Source organism: Candoia aspera, chromosome 1, assembly GCF_035149785.1.
Source record: "Candoia aspera isolate rCanAsp1 chromosome 1, rCanAsp1.hap2, whole genome shotgun sequence".
Taxonomy (NCBI): domain Eukaryota; kingdom Metazoa; phylum Chordata; class Lepidosauria; order Squamata; family Boidae; genus Candoia; species Candoia aspera.
Genome location: NC_086153.1, coordinates 129,418,265 through 129,439,783, shown reverse-complemented (window position 1 = coordinate 129,439,783; position 21,519 = coordinate 129,418,265). Strand labels below are relative to the sequence as shown.

Sequence of the window (21,519 nt, the reverse complement as noted above, 5' to 3'; positions counted from 1 at the left end):
GCCTGAAAAAAGTTGCCGCATTGTCAGCTCCACCTTCTTAGCCTGTGGGCACAGCTGTTCAGTCTGCCATTCCCCACTGGAAGCCCAGCTGACACCTACTTTGTAGCCACTGCTGGTCTTTGTGCTGCTCCAAGCTAATCTTGTAGACTGGTATGTAGGGTGATAGCCACTTGGACTGGATAGCTGGAAATAAATATATTAGATTTCTGAACCACCTTTGAGAGAGAACATACTTAAATTGCTGAGTTTATTGTCAAATACCAAATTCATATGTTGAAAAAGACTGAGAAACACAAATGGCTGTTGCGTAATACACAGCATAATCAGTCATTGTACAGAAAACGTTTTGTGCAAGTTGCTGTCTCTGTCATCATTTCCCCAAGCTTATTTAACTTTCTAATCACTTTACTATATGCTTAATAAAATACCTTCTTATTTGTTCAAAAGGATAGTATTAAACCCTGGGAAATATTCATGCTGGTTTGAATAATATTGAACAAGCTTTACATTATCTTATCCGCATTTTGATCTGTATTCCTCTTTTTGTTTTAGGTACATTCCGTAGTGCGTGCATGGAGGTTTAAGAAGTCTTTGATCCAAAATTACTCTGAAAATGGAAACCTCATCTTTGCTGTCATCTTTACATGATGAATGCAGATCCGACAACTACCTTGAGCCGCACTACAAAGAGTGTTACAGACTTGCCATTGACGTGTTAATTGAAAGTGGTTCAGAGGCTTACAAAGAATTTCTTGCTAAGGAAAGATGTTCTGAGTTCCTGGCAGAAGATGAGATTAATTATATATTGAACACTGTTCAGAAAATTCCCCCAAACACGGTTTATGCTACTGACAACAGTGTAGATGATGCCTCTTCCTCAGGGACATACTGGCCTATGGAATCAGATGTGGAAGCTCCTAATCTTGACTTGGGTTGGCCTTATGTAATGCCTGGAATTTCTGGTGGTACAAATATTGAGCTACTTTTCCATCCCCCACGAATACAACCCTTTACAATAAAAGAAACTATTAGGAAGATGATCAAAGAAGCAAGGAAGGTAAATTATTTCTTCTTTCTGTTAAAAAATGAAATATGTATTGTTCATGAGTATATGACTTTGATTTTATTGGGAATTCAGATCAGTGTCTATTATTCAACCAAAGTTTATCAAAATTTAAAAGGACTTTTTGTCTACTTAGTTGCCTCATACATTTTCAAGCAACTTACAAATACCTACAAAAATTCTGAGAATATAAATATCTTTATTGGAAAGGTAAAGTGAAAGATGTAACAGGAAAATTATTTAGAACTAAGAAAAATAGGGGGAAAATATTCTGAGTCAAGCCCATATTTCCTTTTTGAAAAGCAGCTGTGGAACTGAGAATGTGGTTGAGATTAAGGTAGAGAGATCTAAACTTCTTGTCATTATGTGGCTAATATCAGCTGTTGGGGCATAAACTAAATAAGATCCACAGTATAGAGGAAATTGCTAGGGCCTCTCACACAGAGTTGTCAAAATTAAGGCCTAGTAAACCAAAATTGTTTATATTCACTGACCATATCTCAGAGATAGTATAGCTGACATGTTGACATAGTAGGAAGGGATGAATAACAAGAAGATGGGTTTATCAAAAGCATTCCAACGTCATGCTCTAATTTACAATGTGTCTGCCTTTTTTTTTTGTCTTGCCTTTGCAATGTAGTAGGCCAAGCATATATAAAAATGGTTCTGTCTTTGCTCAGGTCTGTCCAGCAAGCTGCTAATGCTTTTTCTGGGTGTCCGGTGTACACTATATTGTTTGCATTCTGAATAAAATTATATTGTATCTTTAAAGTGATTTGGTTGCTTTAGGTGAGCCAGGTTTTGGCTACAACACTTGCTTCCCTTTTTTGCTCCAAATGTAATACTTTAAAAGTTGGGGTGATGCCTTCCTTCTGTATTGTTTTATACATATACAGCATTTATTTACCTGCCTAGGTATCTTCATTTACGTCAGTGGAGGAAATTGAACTTATAAGAATTTATTTGCGTATGGTACATGGATTTTTCCTGCAAAATAAGTGGAACTTTATGAGTACCTTTTTTGCTCACATGGAACTCTTGATTGAATCACTATTAGTCAATTCCATATAATTTAAGAGAACAGTTACATCAGTGCCATCAATTTTAGCAATTGTTAGCAAAGGACCAGATATGACACAGCTCAAAGGCTTGCTCAGTCATTGCAGTATACTCCAGACATTACAACACTGCCGAAAATATCTTGTTTTGGAATTATCATAGATCATTTTGGCTATGTAGATGAATTGAGCTAATTTGAAAAATTATTGATCAGCTTTCAGACATTTGTGTGAGTCTGGTATTATAGTATCCAACCAATTATCGTATATTCAGATTTATAGTTCTTTGGAGTTCCAGCTTAGTTATATGCTGTATAAATAAAACTTCTGTTTTTCCAGATCTTCCAAATATATTGTCAGAGAGTTTATAAATGAGTGATATTTCATTTGTGTAACCAAGTTAATTGAATGACAATACTATACAATTGCTAGCCTTTTTCAATAATTCTGCTCTATATTCTTCACTCTTGCTTTCTTCCAGAATTTTGAGAACTTAATAATTCTCTGACATTTATCTCATTAATACCATTTATGTGCACATTGCTTAATTTATTTAAAAGTTTTAAAACTTCCTCATAGGATAGGGTTATTCTTTGTAATGATGGAGATAGTACGAGGCTGAATTTTAGGAGATAACGTGTCCTAACGGTAGTTCCGTTGAATATACTTTTAAGGAGAATTTGAAGACATTACACTGTTTGTATGCCATCTGTTGCCATGACAGCATTGACAGTACTGATTCTAAAATAAGTGGGAGATATTTGACATAAGACGAGAATAGTATATTCAGAAAGATTGCACAAGTGGAGTTATATCCTGATAGGAAGCATAGCTGCCAATGATTTGTATTCCTCCTTCCTTTCTAGCCTGCCATGCAATTTGTTTTGGAGAGTTGCAGAACCTTCTGGAGTAGTTTTGGGTTAGGGGATACAATAGCAAAGAGGTAACTTTTGTTGCACAAGTTTGTTGCACAAGAAATTCATTCTTATAAAGTTGAAAATAGCAAAAGATACGTTATTGTGAACAAGACTGGCACTGACTGTTAAAAATAATCCATGGTACAAAAAAGCATTAAAGTTAGAGCAGCTTTGTCTTCACCAGATAGGCTTGATTATCCATGGCAATTTTTAGTGAACAATCACGCAGTAGAAGATGGTTTGTAATCTCAGAACTAAAGTCAAATGGCCTGCAAACTGACCTAGTCCTCAATTCCACATGCTGTAACTTATCATGGGTGGATTAAAAATACAGGCAGTTACTATACTACCATTTGTAATAACCCTAATTCAACAGTGAAAGCTGAATAATGATAATAGAGTACAGGTAGTCCTCACTTAATGACCATTCATTTAGTGATGGTTGAGACTGACAACGGTGCTGAAAACACCAACTTAGAACCAGCGCTCACACTTATGACTGCTGCAGTGTCCCTCTGGTTACATGATCACAATTTGGACACTTGGCAACTGGTTCGCATTTATGACTGTCACAGCATCCTGTGGTCATGTGATCACCATTTTTGACTTTCCCAGCTGGCTTCTGACAAATAATATCAATGGGGAACCACATGATTCACTTAACAACCACGTGGTTCACTTAACGACATGGTGATTCACTTAATGACCACCATAACAAGTTGTAAAATCAGGTCAGATTCTCTTAATGACCGCTTTGCTTAGCAACCAACATTCCGGTCTCAATTGTGGTTGTTAAGCAAGGACTACCACTAGTAATAAAAGGTCTTGCGGTGGTAGAAAAAGACTGCTTCATTTTTCTAACAGCTAATTCCTAATGTTACATGTAAAACATGGAAATAGGATGGAAATGGTGGAATTCACTGCACTATGTAAACAAGATTTGATCTAGGCAATTTTAGTTCTGAGAGAGGCTTTGCACTTTTTAGTCTGAAGGGCTACTTATGTAGGAGAGTATTTATGAGGCCATCCTTTCCTAAATTCAAAATATATATTTTTAAAAATATCTGAAATAGTTGTTTGTGTATGACCATATATGTAAGGAGAAAAATACAGTGCTGTTCATAGGTAATATTTGTGTTGATTATAAGGTTTATTTTTCAAGATTTGTCTTGGAGTTCTGTATAGATCTAGAAAAGCAAATGCCTACTTGAAAGTGATACAGCTGCTGTCATCTTCGCACATTTCCCATAAACACATTCATTTGTATCTTAACATGTATATTATCTTTGAAATCCAAAATAATGTAAGAGCATTATTATGGAATCTTAAAGCTTCTTGTATTTAAATAGGTATATCTGATAGAAACAGTATCTGAAAACATTTCATTGTTTCAGATGGGTTGTTCATGATGAAACTACATGCTACTAGAATTGCTAACTTGCTTCTGGCTGTTCTCTTTAACCAGAACTTCAACTATAGGCAAGCAATAATATTAGAATCAATTCTGTGCAAAGTTGCTTCTGGGGATTTCTGTCTTCTGCACCGCAAGCTGCTGTTAGAAAAGCAGGCTGGGCCAGATTTTTTTCTTCCCAAATGATTGGTAATCCCTTTAATTGCAAATAAGGATTAGATTCTTACCATCAAGGGTGTAAAATAAGCTGATCCCATTGCTAATAAATAAATAATAGAACAAACCTCTCTATGCTTTTGGAGTCATGACAGAACTTCTCTGGCATGAAAAGGTAGTGTTGGTTTGATGTGGACACAGATGCAAATTGGAGCAGAAACAGAGCTGCTTATGCTTTCTTTAAGCTCAGTTCTGTAGATAAAATTAACCAGGTCGGTGTAACAAACATTTCTCTAAAGCCCTTCTATACATTTTAAATGAAGTAAAGGGGAAAGCCCCATCAGCTTTTTCATTTAAATCCTTGGACAAAATGATACACAACTTTTTGAAATCTAGTAGAATTATACTCTTTCATTAAGCCACATAAACTGTTGCATTTGTATCAAAAACAAATGTAGCCACAAGGAAGACCATTGAAGGACGTGCTGAGCAATCCCTTTTTTCCTCCTAAGTCTGATAACACATTGTGCTCCTGATAATGTTTATTTTACCCCAGTTCGTTTACAAATATCTCCGTACGCAAGAGAAAAACATTGATTTTATAGATATTGGGGGTTTCTGGTTGTTCACTTGAAGAATCTCTCCAGCATGTACATAAATAATTCCTGCTGGGATGAGCAGAGCTGATCTTCTACGTAACTGCTGGGTGTAAAAATCATTCCTTTGCAGCAGTTGCTTTTCAGCTTCACGCAAAGTTATTTATATAAAAGTTTATTTTAAATTATGTACACTTTTTGCATGCAGCTAAACATCCCTTGTTATATTAATTTTAATTGATATAAACCTATCCGATAATTATGTTCATAAACCACAAGCCTGCTTTGCATATTCCTATTAACTGAGTTACAGTAGGTGGCCACATGAATTAGATCATCATTTCTGAATTCTCTTCCCTAGGATGCCTCTTGTTCATTCAATGATTTTAAATGTTAAGCTAAAAAAACCCATACCTTAGATAGTATTCAGAAGCAGTGGATATGTTACTGATTTGATTTCTTACTAGGTTTTTAATTTGTATTTGCTGGCTTACTGATTGTTGTTTGTTTATCTGAAGTATATTATTTTCTACTGGCGGCTCCTGTGTCCCAGTGTATTGCCAAAGACACCTCCCTTGGATCTTGTCAAACTCCTTTTCATATCTGACTTCTTGCATTTTAAGACATGCTTTTAATTAAAAAAACCAGAAACCTGGTACTCTCCAGTGCAAAGTGTCAGCCTCTAGCCTCACCTTTATTTCTGAGAATTCTTGTGGGCCCTGAACAGTACCCATACACTTTTTAGAAAATAAAAATATGAGGTGGTTGTAACCCAGTATGTTGTATAAAGGGTTCTCTCTTGCCTGGAAAAAGGACAAAGGTAAGAGCAGTAGGGAGCATTCTTGTCATGTTCACCGTTTCAATGTGCCTGGTACATCGTAACGCCTCGCATGTCATTTCCTTGGAGGGGGCTTGCTCTCAGGAGTGGGTGGATGATTCCACTCTGCTGAGGTGTTATCTCTTGGCTGCGATATTGGAATGTGTTTGGGTTAGGTCATGGATTCAAGGTTGCTTTCCCAGGCTGAGGCTAACGGTTTTCAGCACCTGGGAGGGGTGGTTGCTATGGGCGGGCGAGGGAGGGGTTTTCCTCAAGCAAGGGGATTTAGTTTGTATTTTCACGCGCTTTTGCTCATTCTCAGCTTTCTCTGTATTTGCCATAATTTCCCTAATAAATCAGATTTCATTTAAGTAACCTCTTGTGAGTCTGAGTGCTTGGGGTGGGCAACCATTACATAAAGCTGAGAATCCAAAACTTCAAATCCCGCTGGCCCCTATCCAGGAAAAGAAAGGTTCTTCCGATCCTGTGAGGGAAAGTGCTGGCGATGATCGATCCAAATGTGCTAATGGTGGAGAGTGAGGAGTCGAGCGAGGGAGAGCCCGACTCTACTATGATGCGACCCGACAGAGCCCCTCTGGGAGAGCTCTCAGCGATTCGAGAGGAGGCGAGTTCGGGATCGGAAGGCGAAGCTGCGGGCATGAAAACCGCGCCAGAGACCACGGTCACGACCCCGGGAGAACTGGTCACCTGGGACGACAGTCGTGGGGACTTCTCGGAGGCGAGGGGCTCGTCTTGGAGGCAGAGATACCCGCTGTCCCCAACAGTGATACAGGTGGTGCCGGGGGGGGGGAGTCCCCCACTCCAGACCGGATTCGGGTGTTAGAGTCGAAGATGGATTCCATGGAGCTCATTCTGCAGAAAATGAGCATGGACTTGAGTTCGCTGAAAGAAGTGCGGGAGGGGTCAAGCCAGCGGCATTCGACCCCTTCCTCCCAGACACAGTCTCCGGATCAGGGAAGGGGAGTTCGCCCGAGAGAGGGGGATCGGGCTCCCAGGGTGGAACTAGCGCTGCCGCCCGTCCCTGAGCGGAGGCAGCAGGGAGCTGCCAAAGCAGCTGAACTGCCTGTGGGGGGGCGCGGCCCGCCGGGTGGAGGCCTGAGGGACTTCTCTGTCAAGTTCGACGGAGACCCGACAAAACTTTCGTTCTTTCTGACAAATGCCAAGGCTTATATGGAAGAGTGGGGTTCGCTTTTTCGCTCGGAAAAGGCAAAAATCATCACCATTGCAACCAAGCTTAAAGGGAGGGCAGCGGACTGGTATGTGCAGATGTGCCAGTCGGAAGCCCCTGAACTGGACAAATTTGACGAATTCCTATGGGCCATACAGCACCATTTCGAAGATCCCCTAGCTAAGGAGTGGGCCAAGCGTGCCTTGAAAGAACTCAAGCAGGGATCGAGAACCGTGGCTGATTACGCACTGGAGTTTAAAGCGCTCGTGGGGAAGGTGGAAGACTGGTCGCAGGCAACTGTAATAGAGCTGTTTAAAGATGGTTTAAACACTGAAGTGCTGCGCTGGTCGCTGGGACGAGATGATCCTGACAGCTTGTACGGGTGGATCCAGCTCGCTGGGAAGGCTGAGCATGCCCACGAGGTGTTCGCACAGAGACGGGCGACGAAGTCGGGGCGGGATGGAAAACCCACCCGCCCTTCGGGCCCCGTAGGAAGAGCCAGACAACGTTCGTGGGACGAGGAGAAGGAGCGCCGCTATGCGAAGGGGCAGTGCCTGCGTTGCAGAAAAGAGGGGCACCGCGCGGCAGCGTGGCGAAGGGCGAGGACCGGCAAGGAAAGTTGACTGCAAAGTCCCCCTCTTTGCCGAGGAAGATAAAAGCAGCGGTGGCCGACAGCGAGATGGAGAGCGTGCCGTTTTACGGGGAAGAGGGTGAGCCTGATTTGCGGCAGCCGGCGGGAAACGCCAGCCACCTGCTCTAAAGGTTGCCGCAGGGCAGGTGGTAGAGGAGGGGCGCGAGCCTGTGTCGGTGAGTGGCAACTATCGCATTCTCACTGTGAAAGTAAAGTTGGGATCACGCACGAAGACGATCGAAGTGTGGGCGATGATTGATTCTGGGTGCTCACGGTGCTTAATGCATCCGGATGTGGTGGCTGCTTTGGAGTTGCCTACCTTTCCCTTGCAACGACCCCTGGCTTTCACTCAGCTGGACGGGTCCATCGCAGGGGGCAAACCGGTCACCAATTTCACCGGTTTGGTAGCCTTACAAATGGGTAGCCACCGGGAAGGGTTGTCATTTGTAGTAGCTCCAGTGGGGGGTCCTTTGGTGGTTTTGGGTGTCCCATGGCTGGTCCAGCAAAATCCTCAGATAAATTGGGTTTATCAGACTGTAACCTTTAGGGACGGATTTTATCAGGCACCAGAGGGAAATGAAGCCCCAGAGGAGGTGGCGGGGATAGTGGCAGCTGCGACTCCGCAATATCCAACCTCTCCTCTTGAGGGGCTACCTGAGGACTACCAGGCATTTGCTGATGTGTTCGGGGAGAAAGAAGCGGATCAACTTCCCCCCCATCGGAAAACTGACTGTGCCATTGAGCTGGTACCGAACACCCAATTGCCTAAGCCAAAGATTTATTCAATGACTCAGAAAGAACTAACTTTGTTACGGGAGTTTGTGGACAAAAACTTGGCAAGAGGGTTCATTGAACCAGCTAGTTCGCCAGTGGGGGCACCGGTCCTCTTCCGCCCGAAGAAAGATGGGACATTAAGACTCTGTACCGATTTCCGTGGGCTCAATGCAGTCTCGATATCAAATAAATATCCCTTGCCCTTGATAAAAGATGTTATCACATCTGGCAAAGGGGAAAATCTTCTCGAAACTGGATTTAAGGGAAGCCTATTACCGTGTGAGGATCCGGGAGGGGGATGAATGGAAAACAGCATTCAATTGCCCTTTGGGAGCTTTTCAATATAAGGTTTTGCTGTTTGGTTTGGCTGGGGCGCCTGGGGTGTTCATGCAATTGATCAATGAAGTATTACATGAACATCTGTTTAAGGGGGTATTGGTCTATTTGGATGATGTATTGATTTATACTGAAACTCTGAAAGAACATGTGCAGTTGGTTAAGCAGGTGCTTCTTAAGCTAAGGAAAGCTGAATTGTATGCTAAACTGTCTAAATGTGCATTCCATCAGAAACGAATTGATTATCTGGGGTACAGGATCTCAGATAAGGGCATAGAGATGGATCCTGCCAAGATTCAGGCCATCCTGGAATGGGAGAGACCTTGCACCCGCAGGCAACTTCAAAGTTTTCTGGGGTTCAGCAATTACTACCGTTTGTTCATAAAGGGGTTCGCGGAGACAGCTTTACCCCTGACTGATTTACTTTGGACGAAGGGTGTGGGAGAAACCCGCCGGGTAAAACACCCAGGCGCGCTGCTTAGATGGACTCCTGCTTGTCAGGCGGCTTTTGATCAGCTAAGTCTTTTACGCAGGAGTCCATTTTACAACATCCTGATCCCTCCAAGCCTTTTGTTGTTCAAGTAGATGCCTCTGATTATTCTATTGGTGCCCTGCTGTTGCAAGCGGATGAGGGGGGTTGTTTAAAACCATGTGCCTACCTGTCGCGCAAATTCTCTGAGACAGAGAGATGTTGGCATGTGTGGGAAAAAGAGGCTTTTGCAGTCAAAGCGGCTTTAGACACTTGGCGCCATTTGCTGGAAGGGGCTAATCATCCATTTGAGGTGTGGACTGACCATAAGAACTTGGAAGCACTACGTACCCCCCGCAAGCTGAGTCCTAAACAAGTTCGCTGGGCTCAGTTCTTCAGCCGTTTCAATTTCAAGCTGAAGTTTATTCCAGGGAAAAAGAACTTTTTAGCAGACGCGCTGTCCAGGCAGCCCCAGGACTCTAGCTCAGCGCCAGAGGTGGTCAGTACCCTGTGGACACAGCCACAACTGGGAATGCAAGCTGTGACCCGTAGTCAGACCCGTGCGCAGCAGCCTGCCGGCACTGATTCCGCCCTGCAGGGCACCTTGCCTATTTCATTGCAATTGCAACAAAAGTTTCTAAAGGAGTTAAAAACTGACACTTGGTTGCTAGCGAATAGAGACAGTGTTACTTTTGACCGGGGATTCGCTTGGAAGTCCAATCGTCTCTATGTTCCTGACAACTTGCGAAAAGAGGTGTTACTCCGTTCACACAATGATAAGGTTGCCGGGCATTTTGGCTTTGTAAAGACTTTGCACCTGGTTCGTAGAGTTTTGGTGGCCTGCGTTGCGCAAGGATGTAAAGGACTATGTTGCCTCTTGTTCTGTATGCGCTATGTCTAAACGCAAGGTGGGGAAGCCTCAAGGCTTGTTGCAACCAGTGGCCAGTCCCGCTTGCCCGTGGGAGGAGGTTTCCATGGATTTCATAGTGGAGTTACCTCCCAGCCAAAGAAAAACTGTTATTTGGGTAGTGAAAAACTATTTCTCCAAGCAAGCTCATTTCATCCCATGCGCCTCCATTCCTTCGGCGCGACAGTTAGCCAACCTGTTCCTTGTACACGTGTACAGGTTACACTGGTGTCCCTCCTGCTTAATTTCTGACAGAGGCACCCAGTTTACCTCGCAGTTTTGGCGGGCATTTTTGAAACTTTTGGGCACTAAACAGGCATTGTCCACGGTGTGGCATCCTGAGACTGACGGGGCCACAGAGGCCCTAAATTCAACACACGAGCAATATTTGCGTGCTTTTGTGAATTACCAACAAGATAATTGGGTTGACCTCCTTCCCTTTGCTGAGGTTGCCTACAACAACGCTGTTCATCGAAGCACTGGTCAAACCCCTTTTCGTACCGTTTATGGCAGGGACTTTGTCCCGATCCCTGACTTGCCGCAGCCGCCTGTCTCGCCTACTTCGCCATCCAACCGGGCAACACAACTGGAGGACTCTTGGCCAGTCATCCAGCAAGCACTAGCTGAAGCACAGTCAGCTTACAAACAGCATGCTGATCGGAAGCGTGCCTCTTCCCCTGCTTTTCAAGTGGGTGACATGGTGTATCTATCTACCAAGTTCATCAAGTCCTCCCAACCATCTAAAAAATTGGCTCCTAAATTTGTGGGTCCATTTCCTATTGTTGCAAAGATAAACCCGGTGACTTTTAAACTTGACTTGCCACATAATCTAAGACGCTTACACCCTGTCTTTCATTGCAGTTTGCTCAAACCCCTTACTCGCTCAGACCGCTGGCATGATCAACCGACGACTCCTTCTATTATGATTGATGGGCAACAGCATTTTGAAGTCAAAGAAATTCTTGACTCTCGTCGGCTTCGCAACACACTGCAGTACCTAGTTCGCTGGAAACATTTTCCCCACCCGGAATGGGTGGCCGCTCACGAAGTTGCTTCCCCTACTCTTGTTCACAGATTCCATGCTGCTTATCCCTCCAAACCAGCTCCTTAGATATGTTGGGGTAGTATGTTTTTTGGGGGGGGCAGTATGTCATGTTCAACGTTTCAGTGTGCCTGGTACATCGTAACGCCTCGCATGTCATTTCCTTGGAGGGGGCTTGCTCTCAGGAGCGGGTGGATGATTCCACTCTGCTGAGGTGTTATCTCTTGGCTGCGATATTGGAATGTGTTTGGGTTAGGTCATGGATTCAAGGTTGCTTTCCCAGGCTGAGGCTAACGGTTTTCAGCACCTGGGAGGGGTGGTTGCTATGGGCGGGCGAGAGAGGGGTTTTCCTCAAGCAAGGGGATTTAGTTTGTATTTTCACGCGCTTTTGCTCATTCTCAGCTTTCTCTGTATTTGCCATAATTTCCCTAATAAATCAGATTTCATTTAAGTAACCTCTTGTGAGTCTGAGTGCTTGGGGTGGGCAACCATTACAATTCTGCAAGATAGAACTGGCATTGTCACCCAATAGTCATCTTGTGAATGGTATTCTTTATTTGGGGGGAAATTGTACAGCTACTTGGCATCTAATTACTTAAATTAGTGAAAAAAGTTGCCTATGTATCTTTGCTTCTGTTGAGAGCCTAGATGGAATGGGGTAGCAACTAGCAGATTTCAGAATAGGGTTACGTTATCCTGGTGAACAGTGCTTATCTGTCTGCAGCTGAAATGTTCCAGTCATTAAGTAGGAGTGATTAGCTAGGTTTTTTATCATTAGACTGTCTGAAGAATGAACAGAATGGGCAGAAAGCTCAATAAACACCGAAAATAATGACATTTCTGAATAATTATGGTGTATGATTTGGAAATCTAATCCACAGCACTATTCTTTTGGTCCAAATAACTAGCTGGCTCCCCACTCTGTGACTGTATTAACAAGTCAGTAGTAAAAATGTACTGAGGATTGTAACAATCTTTTTTGTACTTATCTGCAAGGCTGTTACCTGTTAAGGTCTTACACATTTGTTGTTACATGCCAAAAAAGTATGATTCCTACTTTGGAATCTTAGCTTTTGTATACTAATTGCTAATTGCAGCCCCAGCCATTCCAGTTCTTTGGGAAGTGAGAATGAAATCTCAGCTGCAGAGATGTCATACTAACATGAGTTTACAATATGTAGAAGTTAAAGCTATGAGTTATTGAACTTAAAGAGTTTGGAACATGTATCCCAGCGTTTAATTACATGCATTACCTGTCCTGGCTGTTTTTCAAACAGTAGCTGCGTTTTCAGCAAATGCAATTTTACATGTCTGCTTTTCTAACCCAGCTTCTGTCATTTTGTGTTTCATTCAGAAATGCTTTTCATTTTGAGCATTCAATCTCCTCTTCCTTCTGTATGGGGATTCATATTTATTAAGGAAGAGAAACTCTTTGTGGCAGCTTCTTACATTTGGTAACAAGTCGTTATTGAAAGGGTATTTGAGAAACGTATTATGTGTTTTCTTAAAACCAACCAGGTGTCAGGTAAGTGGTTGGATGTCTGCCAATTCAGTGACCATTCTGTATATTCAGAACACACCTAAAAAAAATTGTTTGAATCTCTCTAAAGCAGGGGTCTCCAAACTCTTCAGCTCTTTGACCTCTTTGTGAAGTTTCCGAATGTTCATTGACCCCCAAACATTTTTATATGAAAATAATTTAATAACTATCATTTTAACTAATAGTACTATGAATAATAACATAGTAATAACATAGTAATAATGGTACCACAAATAGTAACAACAACAACCCCTTGGATAGTCCAATACTGACCACTTTGAAGTACCCTACTCTAAAGCATATTTTCCTCATTGTAAATAATCAGAACATGGTAACATGCCAGTACTATGTAATGTGACACTCTTCCCCATGCTAGAAGACTAGTGTCATGTTCCCCGTTGCAAGGCATAAGTGCATCACAACGCGGAACATGCACATCAGGAAAGATAACCATTATCCTTTAAACACATACATCATCCCTTAAGCACCCAAACCCATAAATAAATCAACAGTACAATAGAACCGCACCTCGGACAGGATCTGGAAACCATTAACAGATCGGGGGAACTCCCACCCATTACCCCGGGCGACGCACCTGCACCGGACGAAGGCAAGGAGACAAAGGGGAACGTCGGAGATCGCCCGAATCGCCCATCGTCGGACCCATACCAACGCTAATCACCCATCCGGACCTGGCTTGGGGGACAATAGGGGGTAGAGGAGAACAAGGTCCACCACCGGGGTATAAACAGGAGACCCTGATACCACACCCGCATTCCTGTCTTTTTCTCCGCATGCATTCTGCTTCAATAAACCCGGAAATCCTTAAACCCTTTAAGTGAGTCTGTGTTTTATTCGGAGCAAGGCTGCCCTGACAACTAGGTTATTAGTGCTCATATACTTTTCTAATATTTTATAGTCCACTCCTTCATTAGGTGATGTAAAACCAGTCAGAACATCTGGAAAAATAAAATTGGCAGTGAAGTGAGATCACTGCATTGTCTTTGATTGTGTTATATCCCTTATATGTGTAAAAAAGCAAGAAAACTAGCTCTCTGGTTACATGGATTAAGGTACTTGCTATTGAACTGAACAATTGTATGACATAACCTCTTAAGTACTAATTAGAATGAGACTAAATTTAATCCAGTTTCAGCGCTTTGCTTTTGGTAAAAGATTTTACCTGATTGGTTAAAGATTTATAACCACTGGTGCAAGTAGAGCCCATTCTACATGTGACATTAAATTTGTGTTTACATTTAATGTACATGCTTTTTTTTGAAATGCGATCTAAGCACTATAGTAGAATTGGGAGTTTTTAATTCTGTAGTTGCAGTTCTGACAAAAAAAATCTTTCTAAAATTATTCTTTCTATTAGGCAAGAATGGCCAACCTGCAGTCCACAGGTTAAAGGCAATCCCCAACACCTCAAGATCACTTAAGTGAAATTTGACCAAATTTGGTAGTGACTTTTAGTATAAAAAAGTTGAAATAAGGTAGGAAAGGAAGTACAAGGCCTCTTTGTAAAATGCTCCATTCATACTCTTAAAATTTTCAAAACCACAAAAGCTGATTGGAAGGCTCAGTGGGAACCCCAATCTAGTGCTGTGTTAGGAGGAACTGTCCTACTGTTGCTAGGATGCTGTATTTTTTATTTAAATACAGTGCATGATATATTCAAAGATGCATTAAATGTTTTAATTAACTTGGTCTCATATCATGATTCCCATGAAATACTTCTGCCACTGCGCTCACAGCTTGGAGACATCTGTGCTTTAGCTTAGCATTAGATCTCTGTCTTGTTTTTAGAGTGTCTAGATTTGAACATTTTTAATATGTACACTCTATTCTGTGTTTTGGGTTCTGTGGCCACATCTGGATTTTTAAGTAAGTTTGCAGGCACTGGCACAAAATGACAACCATGGGCACAAGCAAACAAAGTATTTATTACCACAACAAAATCCCATTTTTAAAAGAAAGATGCATTGGTGAAGCTAGAAATACATCTGTTTAAGCCTATGATTTCTACCATGTTATTAGGACACAAGTCTATTTTTACAAGTTCTAAATACATTATTCTAAAACTATTGGGTTCTAAAATTATTTCCTCTAAATGTATTTCTTTCAAATAGAAACATCACATCCAAATAATTTTCTCTCAGACCCACCAAACACTTCCCCCAAACTACATATTGCCTTCCTCCTAATGCCTCCTAAAGTGATTTCCCACTCATTTCTCCCCTGTGATGGAATAACTAGCTCCCTTCTACTCTCGTACCATTTCTGAATTTCCCAGCCCTTTCCTTTTCTTTCTTCTTCATCCCCACTTCTCTAACTCAAGGGATTTCTCACATTCCTTCTTTTTTCCTCTCCAGTTGACGTGTTTCTCGACTTTAAAGTATAAGTAGGCGTTGTGCCTGTGAGTAGGTTGTTAAATTTAGGGCACTTTATGATATGGCTGGTGTTTTGTGAAACATAATGGTAGGCTTAAGGTTTCCTTTGAAAGTAAATTAATTTTGTGTGATGTGCACTGTTTTGGAAAGTTCACCTTGCAATGAATTTCAAAGCCTATAGACTGACTACTGAAATCCAGCCTAAAGTGAAAAAGAGAATTTATATGTTTCTAAATCTCTTTTGACTCCTTGCTGTTTATTATCAGTATTTTCTTCTTCTGAACTTTTCACGAGGTGAAAATTAGCTTCTGCTTGAAGCACAGCATTGAAGCACAATAGTTTTAACTAACCTTTGGGGAGATGCTGATGATGAATTTTAAATTGCTGAAGTCTTTGGGAAGAAAGTGACTATTTAAATGATTTCAGAAATGAATTCATTATGTTTATTCATTATTTCTGAAAGCACAGTCCTTCATTTTATATATGGAATAATTCTGTGTAACATTTCATGGTGCCTTGGAATTTTGAATCACAGTTTTGTTTTTTAATGATAACTTGGGCCTCTGGAACTGAATGAATAAAAAACTTAAATGCATCCTGAAAAGCAATATACAGTCACATTTTAATACTGAGTTAATGTACTTAAAATTTTCATGCTTTTAAGCTGCTGTATTCAATTTTCTCTTACCTGGTTTCCTTCCTTCCTTCCTTCCTTCCTTCCTTCCTTCCTTCCTTCCTTCCTTCCTTCCTTCCTTCCTTCCTTCCTTCCTTCCTTCCTTCCTTCCTTCCTTCCCACTGTGCTGTGGTACAAAACAGGTTGCTCAAGATAGAGATTTTGAAAGCAAGAGTGTTTGCAACAACCTCATTGTCTTCCAACATAAACCACATGGTGAGACAAAATGGACAGTCTTGCAATATTATGGGTTTCTCGAGTCCGTATTGCTACTGGATGATCAGATGGCAGTGGTGGCCAGAAATGCCATTGCTGATGTTCAGCTTCTGTGCCAATTGTCTTGACTTTCTAGGAAAGTGGATCTGGTGATAATGTCCATGCCTTTATCATCTCCTGTCAAGGTGAAATAGTAATCATACCATGGTTACTGTAACATGTTCTTGCTCTGCTCTTCAAAACTATTTGCAAATTGCAAACAGTTAAAATTAGCTTTTTATTTGTTTTCGGGCCTTAACAGCTTGGCATCTAAAAGGCCACTTCCTACCCAATGAACCAACCAGAGCTCTAGTAATTCATCTGAAGATTGTAATGCTTTCTGCTTCCTAGAAGGAAAGGGAGAAGGTGTTTTGAGTTGCAGCATCTTGGTTAAAGAATTCTCTCCAGTTAGATTGTTGTTGTTTATTTGTTTAGTCGCTTCCGACTCTTCGTGACTTCATGGACCAGCCCACGCCAGAGCTTCCTGTCGGTCGTCAACACCCCCAGCTCCCCCAGGGACAAGTCCGTCACCTCTAGAATATCATCCATCCATCTTGCCTTTGGTCGGCCCCTCTTCCTTTTGCCCTCCACTCGCCCTAGCATCAGCATCTTCTCCAGGGTTTCCTGTCTTCTCATTATGTGGCCAAAGTATTTCAGTTTTGCCTTTAATATCATTCCCTCAAGTGAGCAGCCTGGCTTTATTTCCTGGAGGATGGACTGGTTTGATCTTCTTGCAGTCCAAGGCACTCTCAGAATTTTCCTCCAACACCACAGTTCAAAAGCATCGATCTTCCTTCTCTCAGCCTTCCTTATGGTCCAGCTCTCGCAGCCATATGTTACTACGGGGAACACCATTGCTTTAACTATGCGGGCCTTTGTTGTCAGTGTGATGTCTCTGCTCTTAACTATTTTATCGAGATTTGTCATTGCTCTTCTCCCAAGGATTAAGCGTCTTCTGATTTCCTGACTGCAGTCAGCATCTGCAGTAATCTTTGCACCTAGGAATACAAAGTCTTTCACTGCTTCTACATTTTCTCCCTCTATTTGCCAGTTATCAATCAAGCTGGTTGCCATAAACTTGGTTTTTTTGAGGTTTAGCTGCAAGCCAGCTTTTGCACTTTCTTCTTTCACCTTCATCGTAAGGCTCCTCAGTTCCTCTTCGCTTTCAGCCATCAAAGTGGTATCATCTGCATATCTGAGATTGTTAATGTTTCTTCCAGAGATTTTAACTCCAGCCTTGGATTCCTCAAGCCCAGCTTGTCGCATGATGTGTTCTGCATACAAGTTGAATAGGTAGGGTGAGAGTATACAGCCCTGCCGTACTCCTTTCCCAATCTTAAACCAGTCCGTTGTTCCGTGGTCTGTTCTTACTGTTGCTATTTGGTCGTTATACAGATTCTTCAGGAGGCATACAAGATGACTTGGTGTCCCCATACCACTAAGAACTTGCCACAATTTGTTATGGTCCACAAAGTCAAAGGCTTTAGAATAGTCAATAAAACAGAAATAGATGTTTTTCTGAAACTCCCTGGCTTTTTCCATTATCCAGCGGATATTGGCAATTTGGTCTCTAGTTCCTCTGCCTTTTCTAAAGCCAGCTTGTACATCTGGCAATTCTCGCTCCATGAACTGCTGAAGTCTACCTTGCAGGATCTTGAGCATTACCTTACTGGCATGTGAAATGAGTGCCACTGTTCGATAGTTTGAACATTCTTTAGTGTTTCCCTTTTTTGGTATGGGGATATAAGTTGATTTTTTTCCAATCTGATGGCCATTCTTGTGTTTTCCAAATTTGCTGGCATATAGCATGCATTACCTTGACAGCATCATCTTGCAAGATTTTGAACAGTTCAGCTGGGATGCCATCATCTCCTGCTGCCTTATTATTAGCAATGCTTCTTAAGGCCCATTCAACCTCACTCTTCAGGATGTCTGGCTCTAGCTCACTGACCACACTGTCAAAGCTATCCCCGATATTGTTATCCTTCCTATACAGGTCTTCTGTATATTCTTGTCACCTTTTCTTGATCTCTTCTTCTTCTGTTAGGTCCTTGCCATCTTTGTTTTTGATCATACCCATTTTGGCCTGGAATTTACCTCCGATATTTCTAATTTTCTGGAAGAGGTCTCTTGTCCTTCCTATTCTATTGTCTTCTTCCACTTCTGCGCATTGCTTGTTTAAAAATAATTCCTTATCTCTTCTGGCTAACCTCTGGAATTTTGCATTTAATTGGGCATATCTCCCCCTATCACTGTTGCCTTTTGCTTTCCTTCTTTCTTGGGCTACTTCTAGTGTCTCAGCAGACAGCCATTTTGCCTTCTTGGTTTTCTCTTTCTCTGGGATGTATTTTGTTGCCGCCTCCTGAACAATGCTGCCAACTTCTGTCCATAGTTCTTCCGGGACCCTATCTACTAAGTCCAGTCCCTTAAATCGATTGTTCACCTCCACTGCATATTCCTTAGGAATATTAGTGAGCTGATATCTAGCTGATCTGTGGGTCTTCCCTAATCTCTTTAGTCTGTTCCTAAATTGTGCAAGAAGAAGTTCGTGATCTGAACTACAGTCAGCTCCAGGTCTTGTTTTTACCGACTGTACAGATGTCCGCCACCTTTGGCTGCAAAGGATGTAGTCAATCTGATTTCGGTGTTGTCCATCTGGTGAAGTCCATGTATAAAGCCGTCTCTTAGGTTGTTGGAAGAGGGTGTTTGTTATGCAGAGTGAATTGTCTTGGCAAAATTCTATCAGCCTATGTCCTGCTTCATTTTGTTCTCCCAGGCCATGCTTACCTGTAATTCCTGGTGTCATTTGACTGCCCACCTTAGCATTCCAGTCTCCTGTGATGAAAATAACATCTCTTTTAGGTGTGTTGTCCAGTAGGTGCTGCAGATCCTCATAGAACTGCTCTACTTCAGCTTCTTCAGCATTTGTGGTTGGGGCGTATATTTGGATCACTGTGATGTTAGATGGCTTGCCCTGAATTCGTATTGAGATCATTCTGTCGTTTTTTGGATTGTATCCAAGCACTGCTTTAGCCACTTTACTATTAATTATGAAGGCTACTCCATTTCTTCTGTGGTCCTCTTGTCCACAGTAGTAGATCTGGTGGTCATTTGATGTGAAGTAGCCCATTCCAGTCCATTTCAGTTCACTGACGCCCAAAATGTCTATCTTTAATCTTGACATCTCACCAATAACCACATCCAATTTGCCCTGGCTCATAGATCTTACATTCCATGTTCCAATGGTGTGTTGATCCTTAGAACATTGGATTCGCCGTTCACCACCAGCACCGTCGGCTGCTAGCCGTCCTTTCGGCTTTGAGCTAGCTGCGTCATCACGTCTGGGGCTAGTTGAACTCATCCTCTGTTCCTCCCCAGTAGCATTGTGACCATCTTCCGACCTGGGGGTCTCATCTTCCGATGGTATACCGACATATCTCTGGTTGTACTGATCCATTTGGTTTTCATGGCAAGAATACTGGGGTGGGTTGCCATTACCTTCCCCAGGGATCGCATTTAGTCTGACCTCTTTGTCATGACCTTCCCGTCTTGGGTGGCCCTTCACGGTTTAGCTCATGGCATCATTGAGGTGCTCAAGCTCCAGCACCACGACAAGGTAACGATCCTTTGCTGAAGCTCCAGATAGATTCAATTGATGTATTTGTTACAGAGGTTTTTTTGACTACTGATAAAATTATTTTTTCTCTGAGCTTTCAGTGATTAATGCTAATTCTTGTTTTTAATAGAGAGCCATGTTTAATCCATTTATTATAGCTTATTCTCAACTTCTTAAAATAGTTGGAACCTGGATACCAGAAGGTAAGGCAATGATCGTGTGATAATGAAATAACGGCAAATCATTTATGACAGTGGGACAGTGGTGAAAAATGAAACACCAGTGCAGTGTAGCTTCGGGAGGATTGCATTTTACAGTGATGGGATTCTTCCTAGTTTAAATGTGCTGAGGTTCAGGATTCTTAGACAGTACTGATATTTTTTAAATGTAAAGCATACTTTTAGTTTTACATTTTCCAAGCAGTCCTGGTCCTCCTTTTGATCTTTTAGATATCATTCCCACTTAGACTAAATAAAAAAAAATTATGTGGGAATCTTACAGTTTGAAGTAGGGATAATATATTTATGGTTCTATCATGGTATAAATCACAGAACTGGAATTGATGGCCCCAAGCCAAGACTAGAGAAGTATAATTTCCTCCACTTACTCATTGGTAGAGAACCAAGATAGATACACATGCAGGAAATAAGTATTGTTGACTCGGCCAATGACCCACTTTGGAGAAGCCATAAGGCAGGATGGTTCCAGCACACCATTCTCCATCCACTTCTGAAACCATCTGTAAAGGAAAGTTGACTAGGAATTTATAAAAAGTATTATTTTCTCTTTATGGAAGGGACAGGATAGGGTGAGACACAACATCTTTAGTTGGCTTTAACCATTTGGAACAATTTTTTAAAAAAGTTTATACAGCAAGAATTGTTAGCCCTTTCTTCACTACTTTTCTGCATAAAATTTGCATCACGGAATTCTGTTCTGTACTTGAAGGAGAAATGTTTTCAATTTTTGACGTTTAGCAGAGGCTGCTGGAATTTTTTGCCAAGAATTGTAGCCAAGACTTCAGATACTACACTCACTATATATGTAGAACTTGGTTCTTTTCCTCTTCCATTTTTTTAATTGTCCAAGGAACTTTTGCTGTGGGATTTCTGATGAAACACAGAGGAGTGGCTACAGGAAAAGAAAAAAAAAAGGAAAGACAGGGAGGTAAAAACCAAACAAAAGTTCCACAATGCATTACAAGTTAATCCTCATATCTAAAAGCCAGGTGCTGTTTTGGTTGCTGCATAATTTCAAGTATTATCTTGTTTCTCTAGGATAGTTAAAAACACAAAGTTAGCAGCTTTGCCTAACTATATGTCTTAACAGTGTGACTCATGGCTGATATTCAGTGATCAGTGAATAGTGATTCAGTCCCTGTGAATTACTTGGGTTAGTCTTCTTAGAGCTCTAATTTTCTTATTATTCATCTTTTGTGTGAGTGTATGTGCCTTCGAGTCAATCTTGACTCCTGGCGATTGCCTGGACGAGCCCCTGCAGTTTTCTTGGCTTAGGGTGACTGGCTCAAAGTTACCCAGCTGGCTTCATGCATAAGGTAGGATTAGAACTTACGGTCTGCTGCTTCTCCTTGTGTCTTTAACCACTACACCAAGCTGGCTTTCTGACTTGGTATAAAGCAGAAGATTACTGCAGATGCTGACTGCAGCCAGGAAATC

At 41.8% G+C, this 21,519-nt stretch overlaps 1 protein-coding gene across 1 annotated transcript in view; it reads left to right on the top strand.

The window, feature by feature from the left end:
* The window catches only part of FAM83B (family with sequence similarity 83 member B), a 51,095-nt gene that overhangs the window by 12,476 nt on the left and 17,100 nt on the right, over positions 1–21,519 (top strand). Inside the window, exon 2 of the mRNA XM_063313534.1 lies at positions 553–1,057. Within this exon, the coding sequence (XP_063169604.1) occupies positions 614–1,057 (444 nt within the window). The 5' untranslated portion in view covers positions 553–613. The remainder of the gene's footprint in view (positions 1–552; positions 1,058–21,519) is intronic.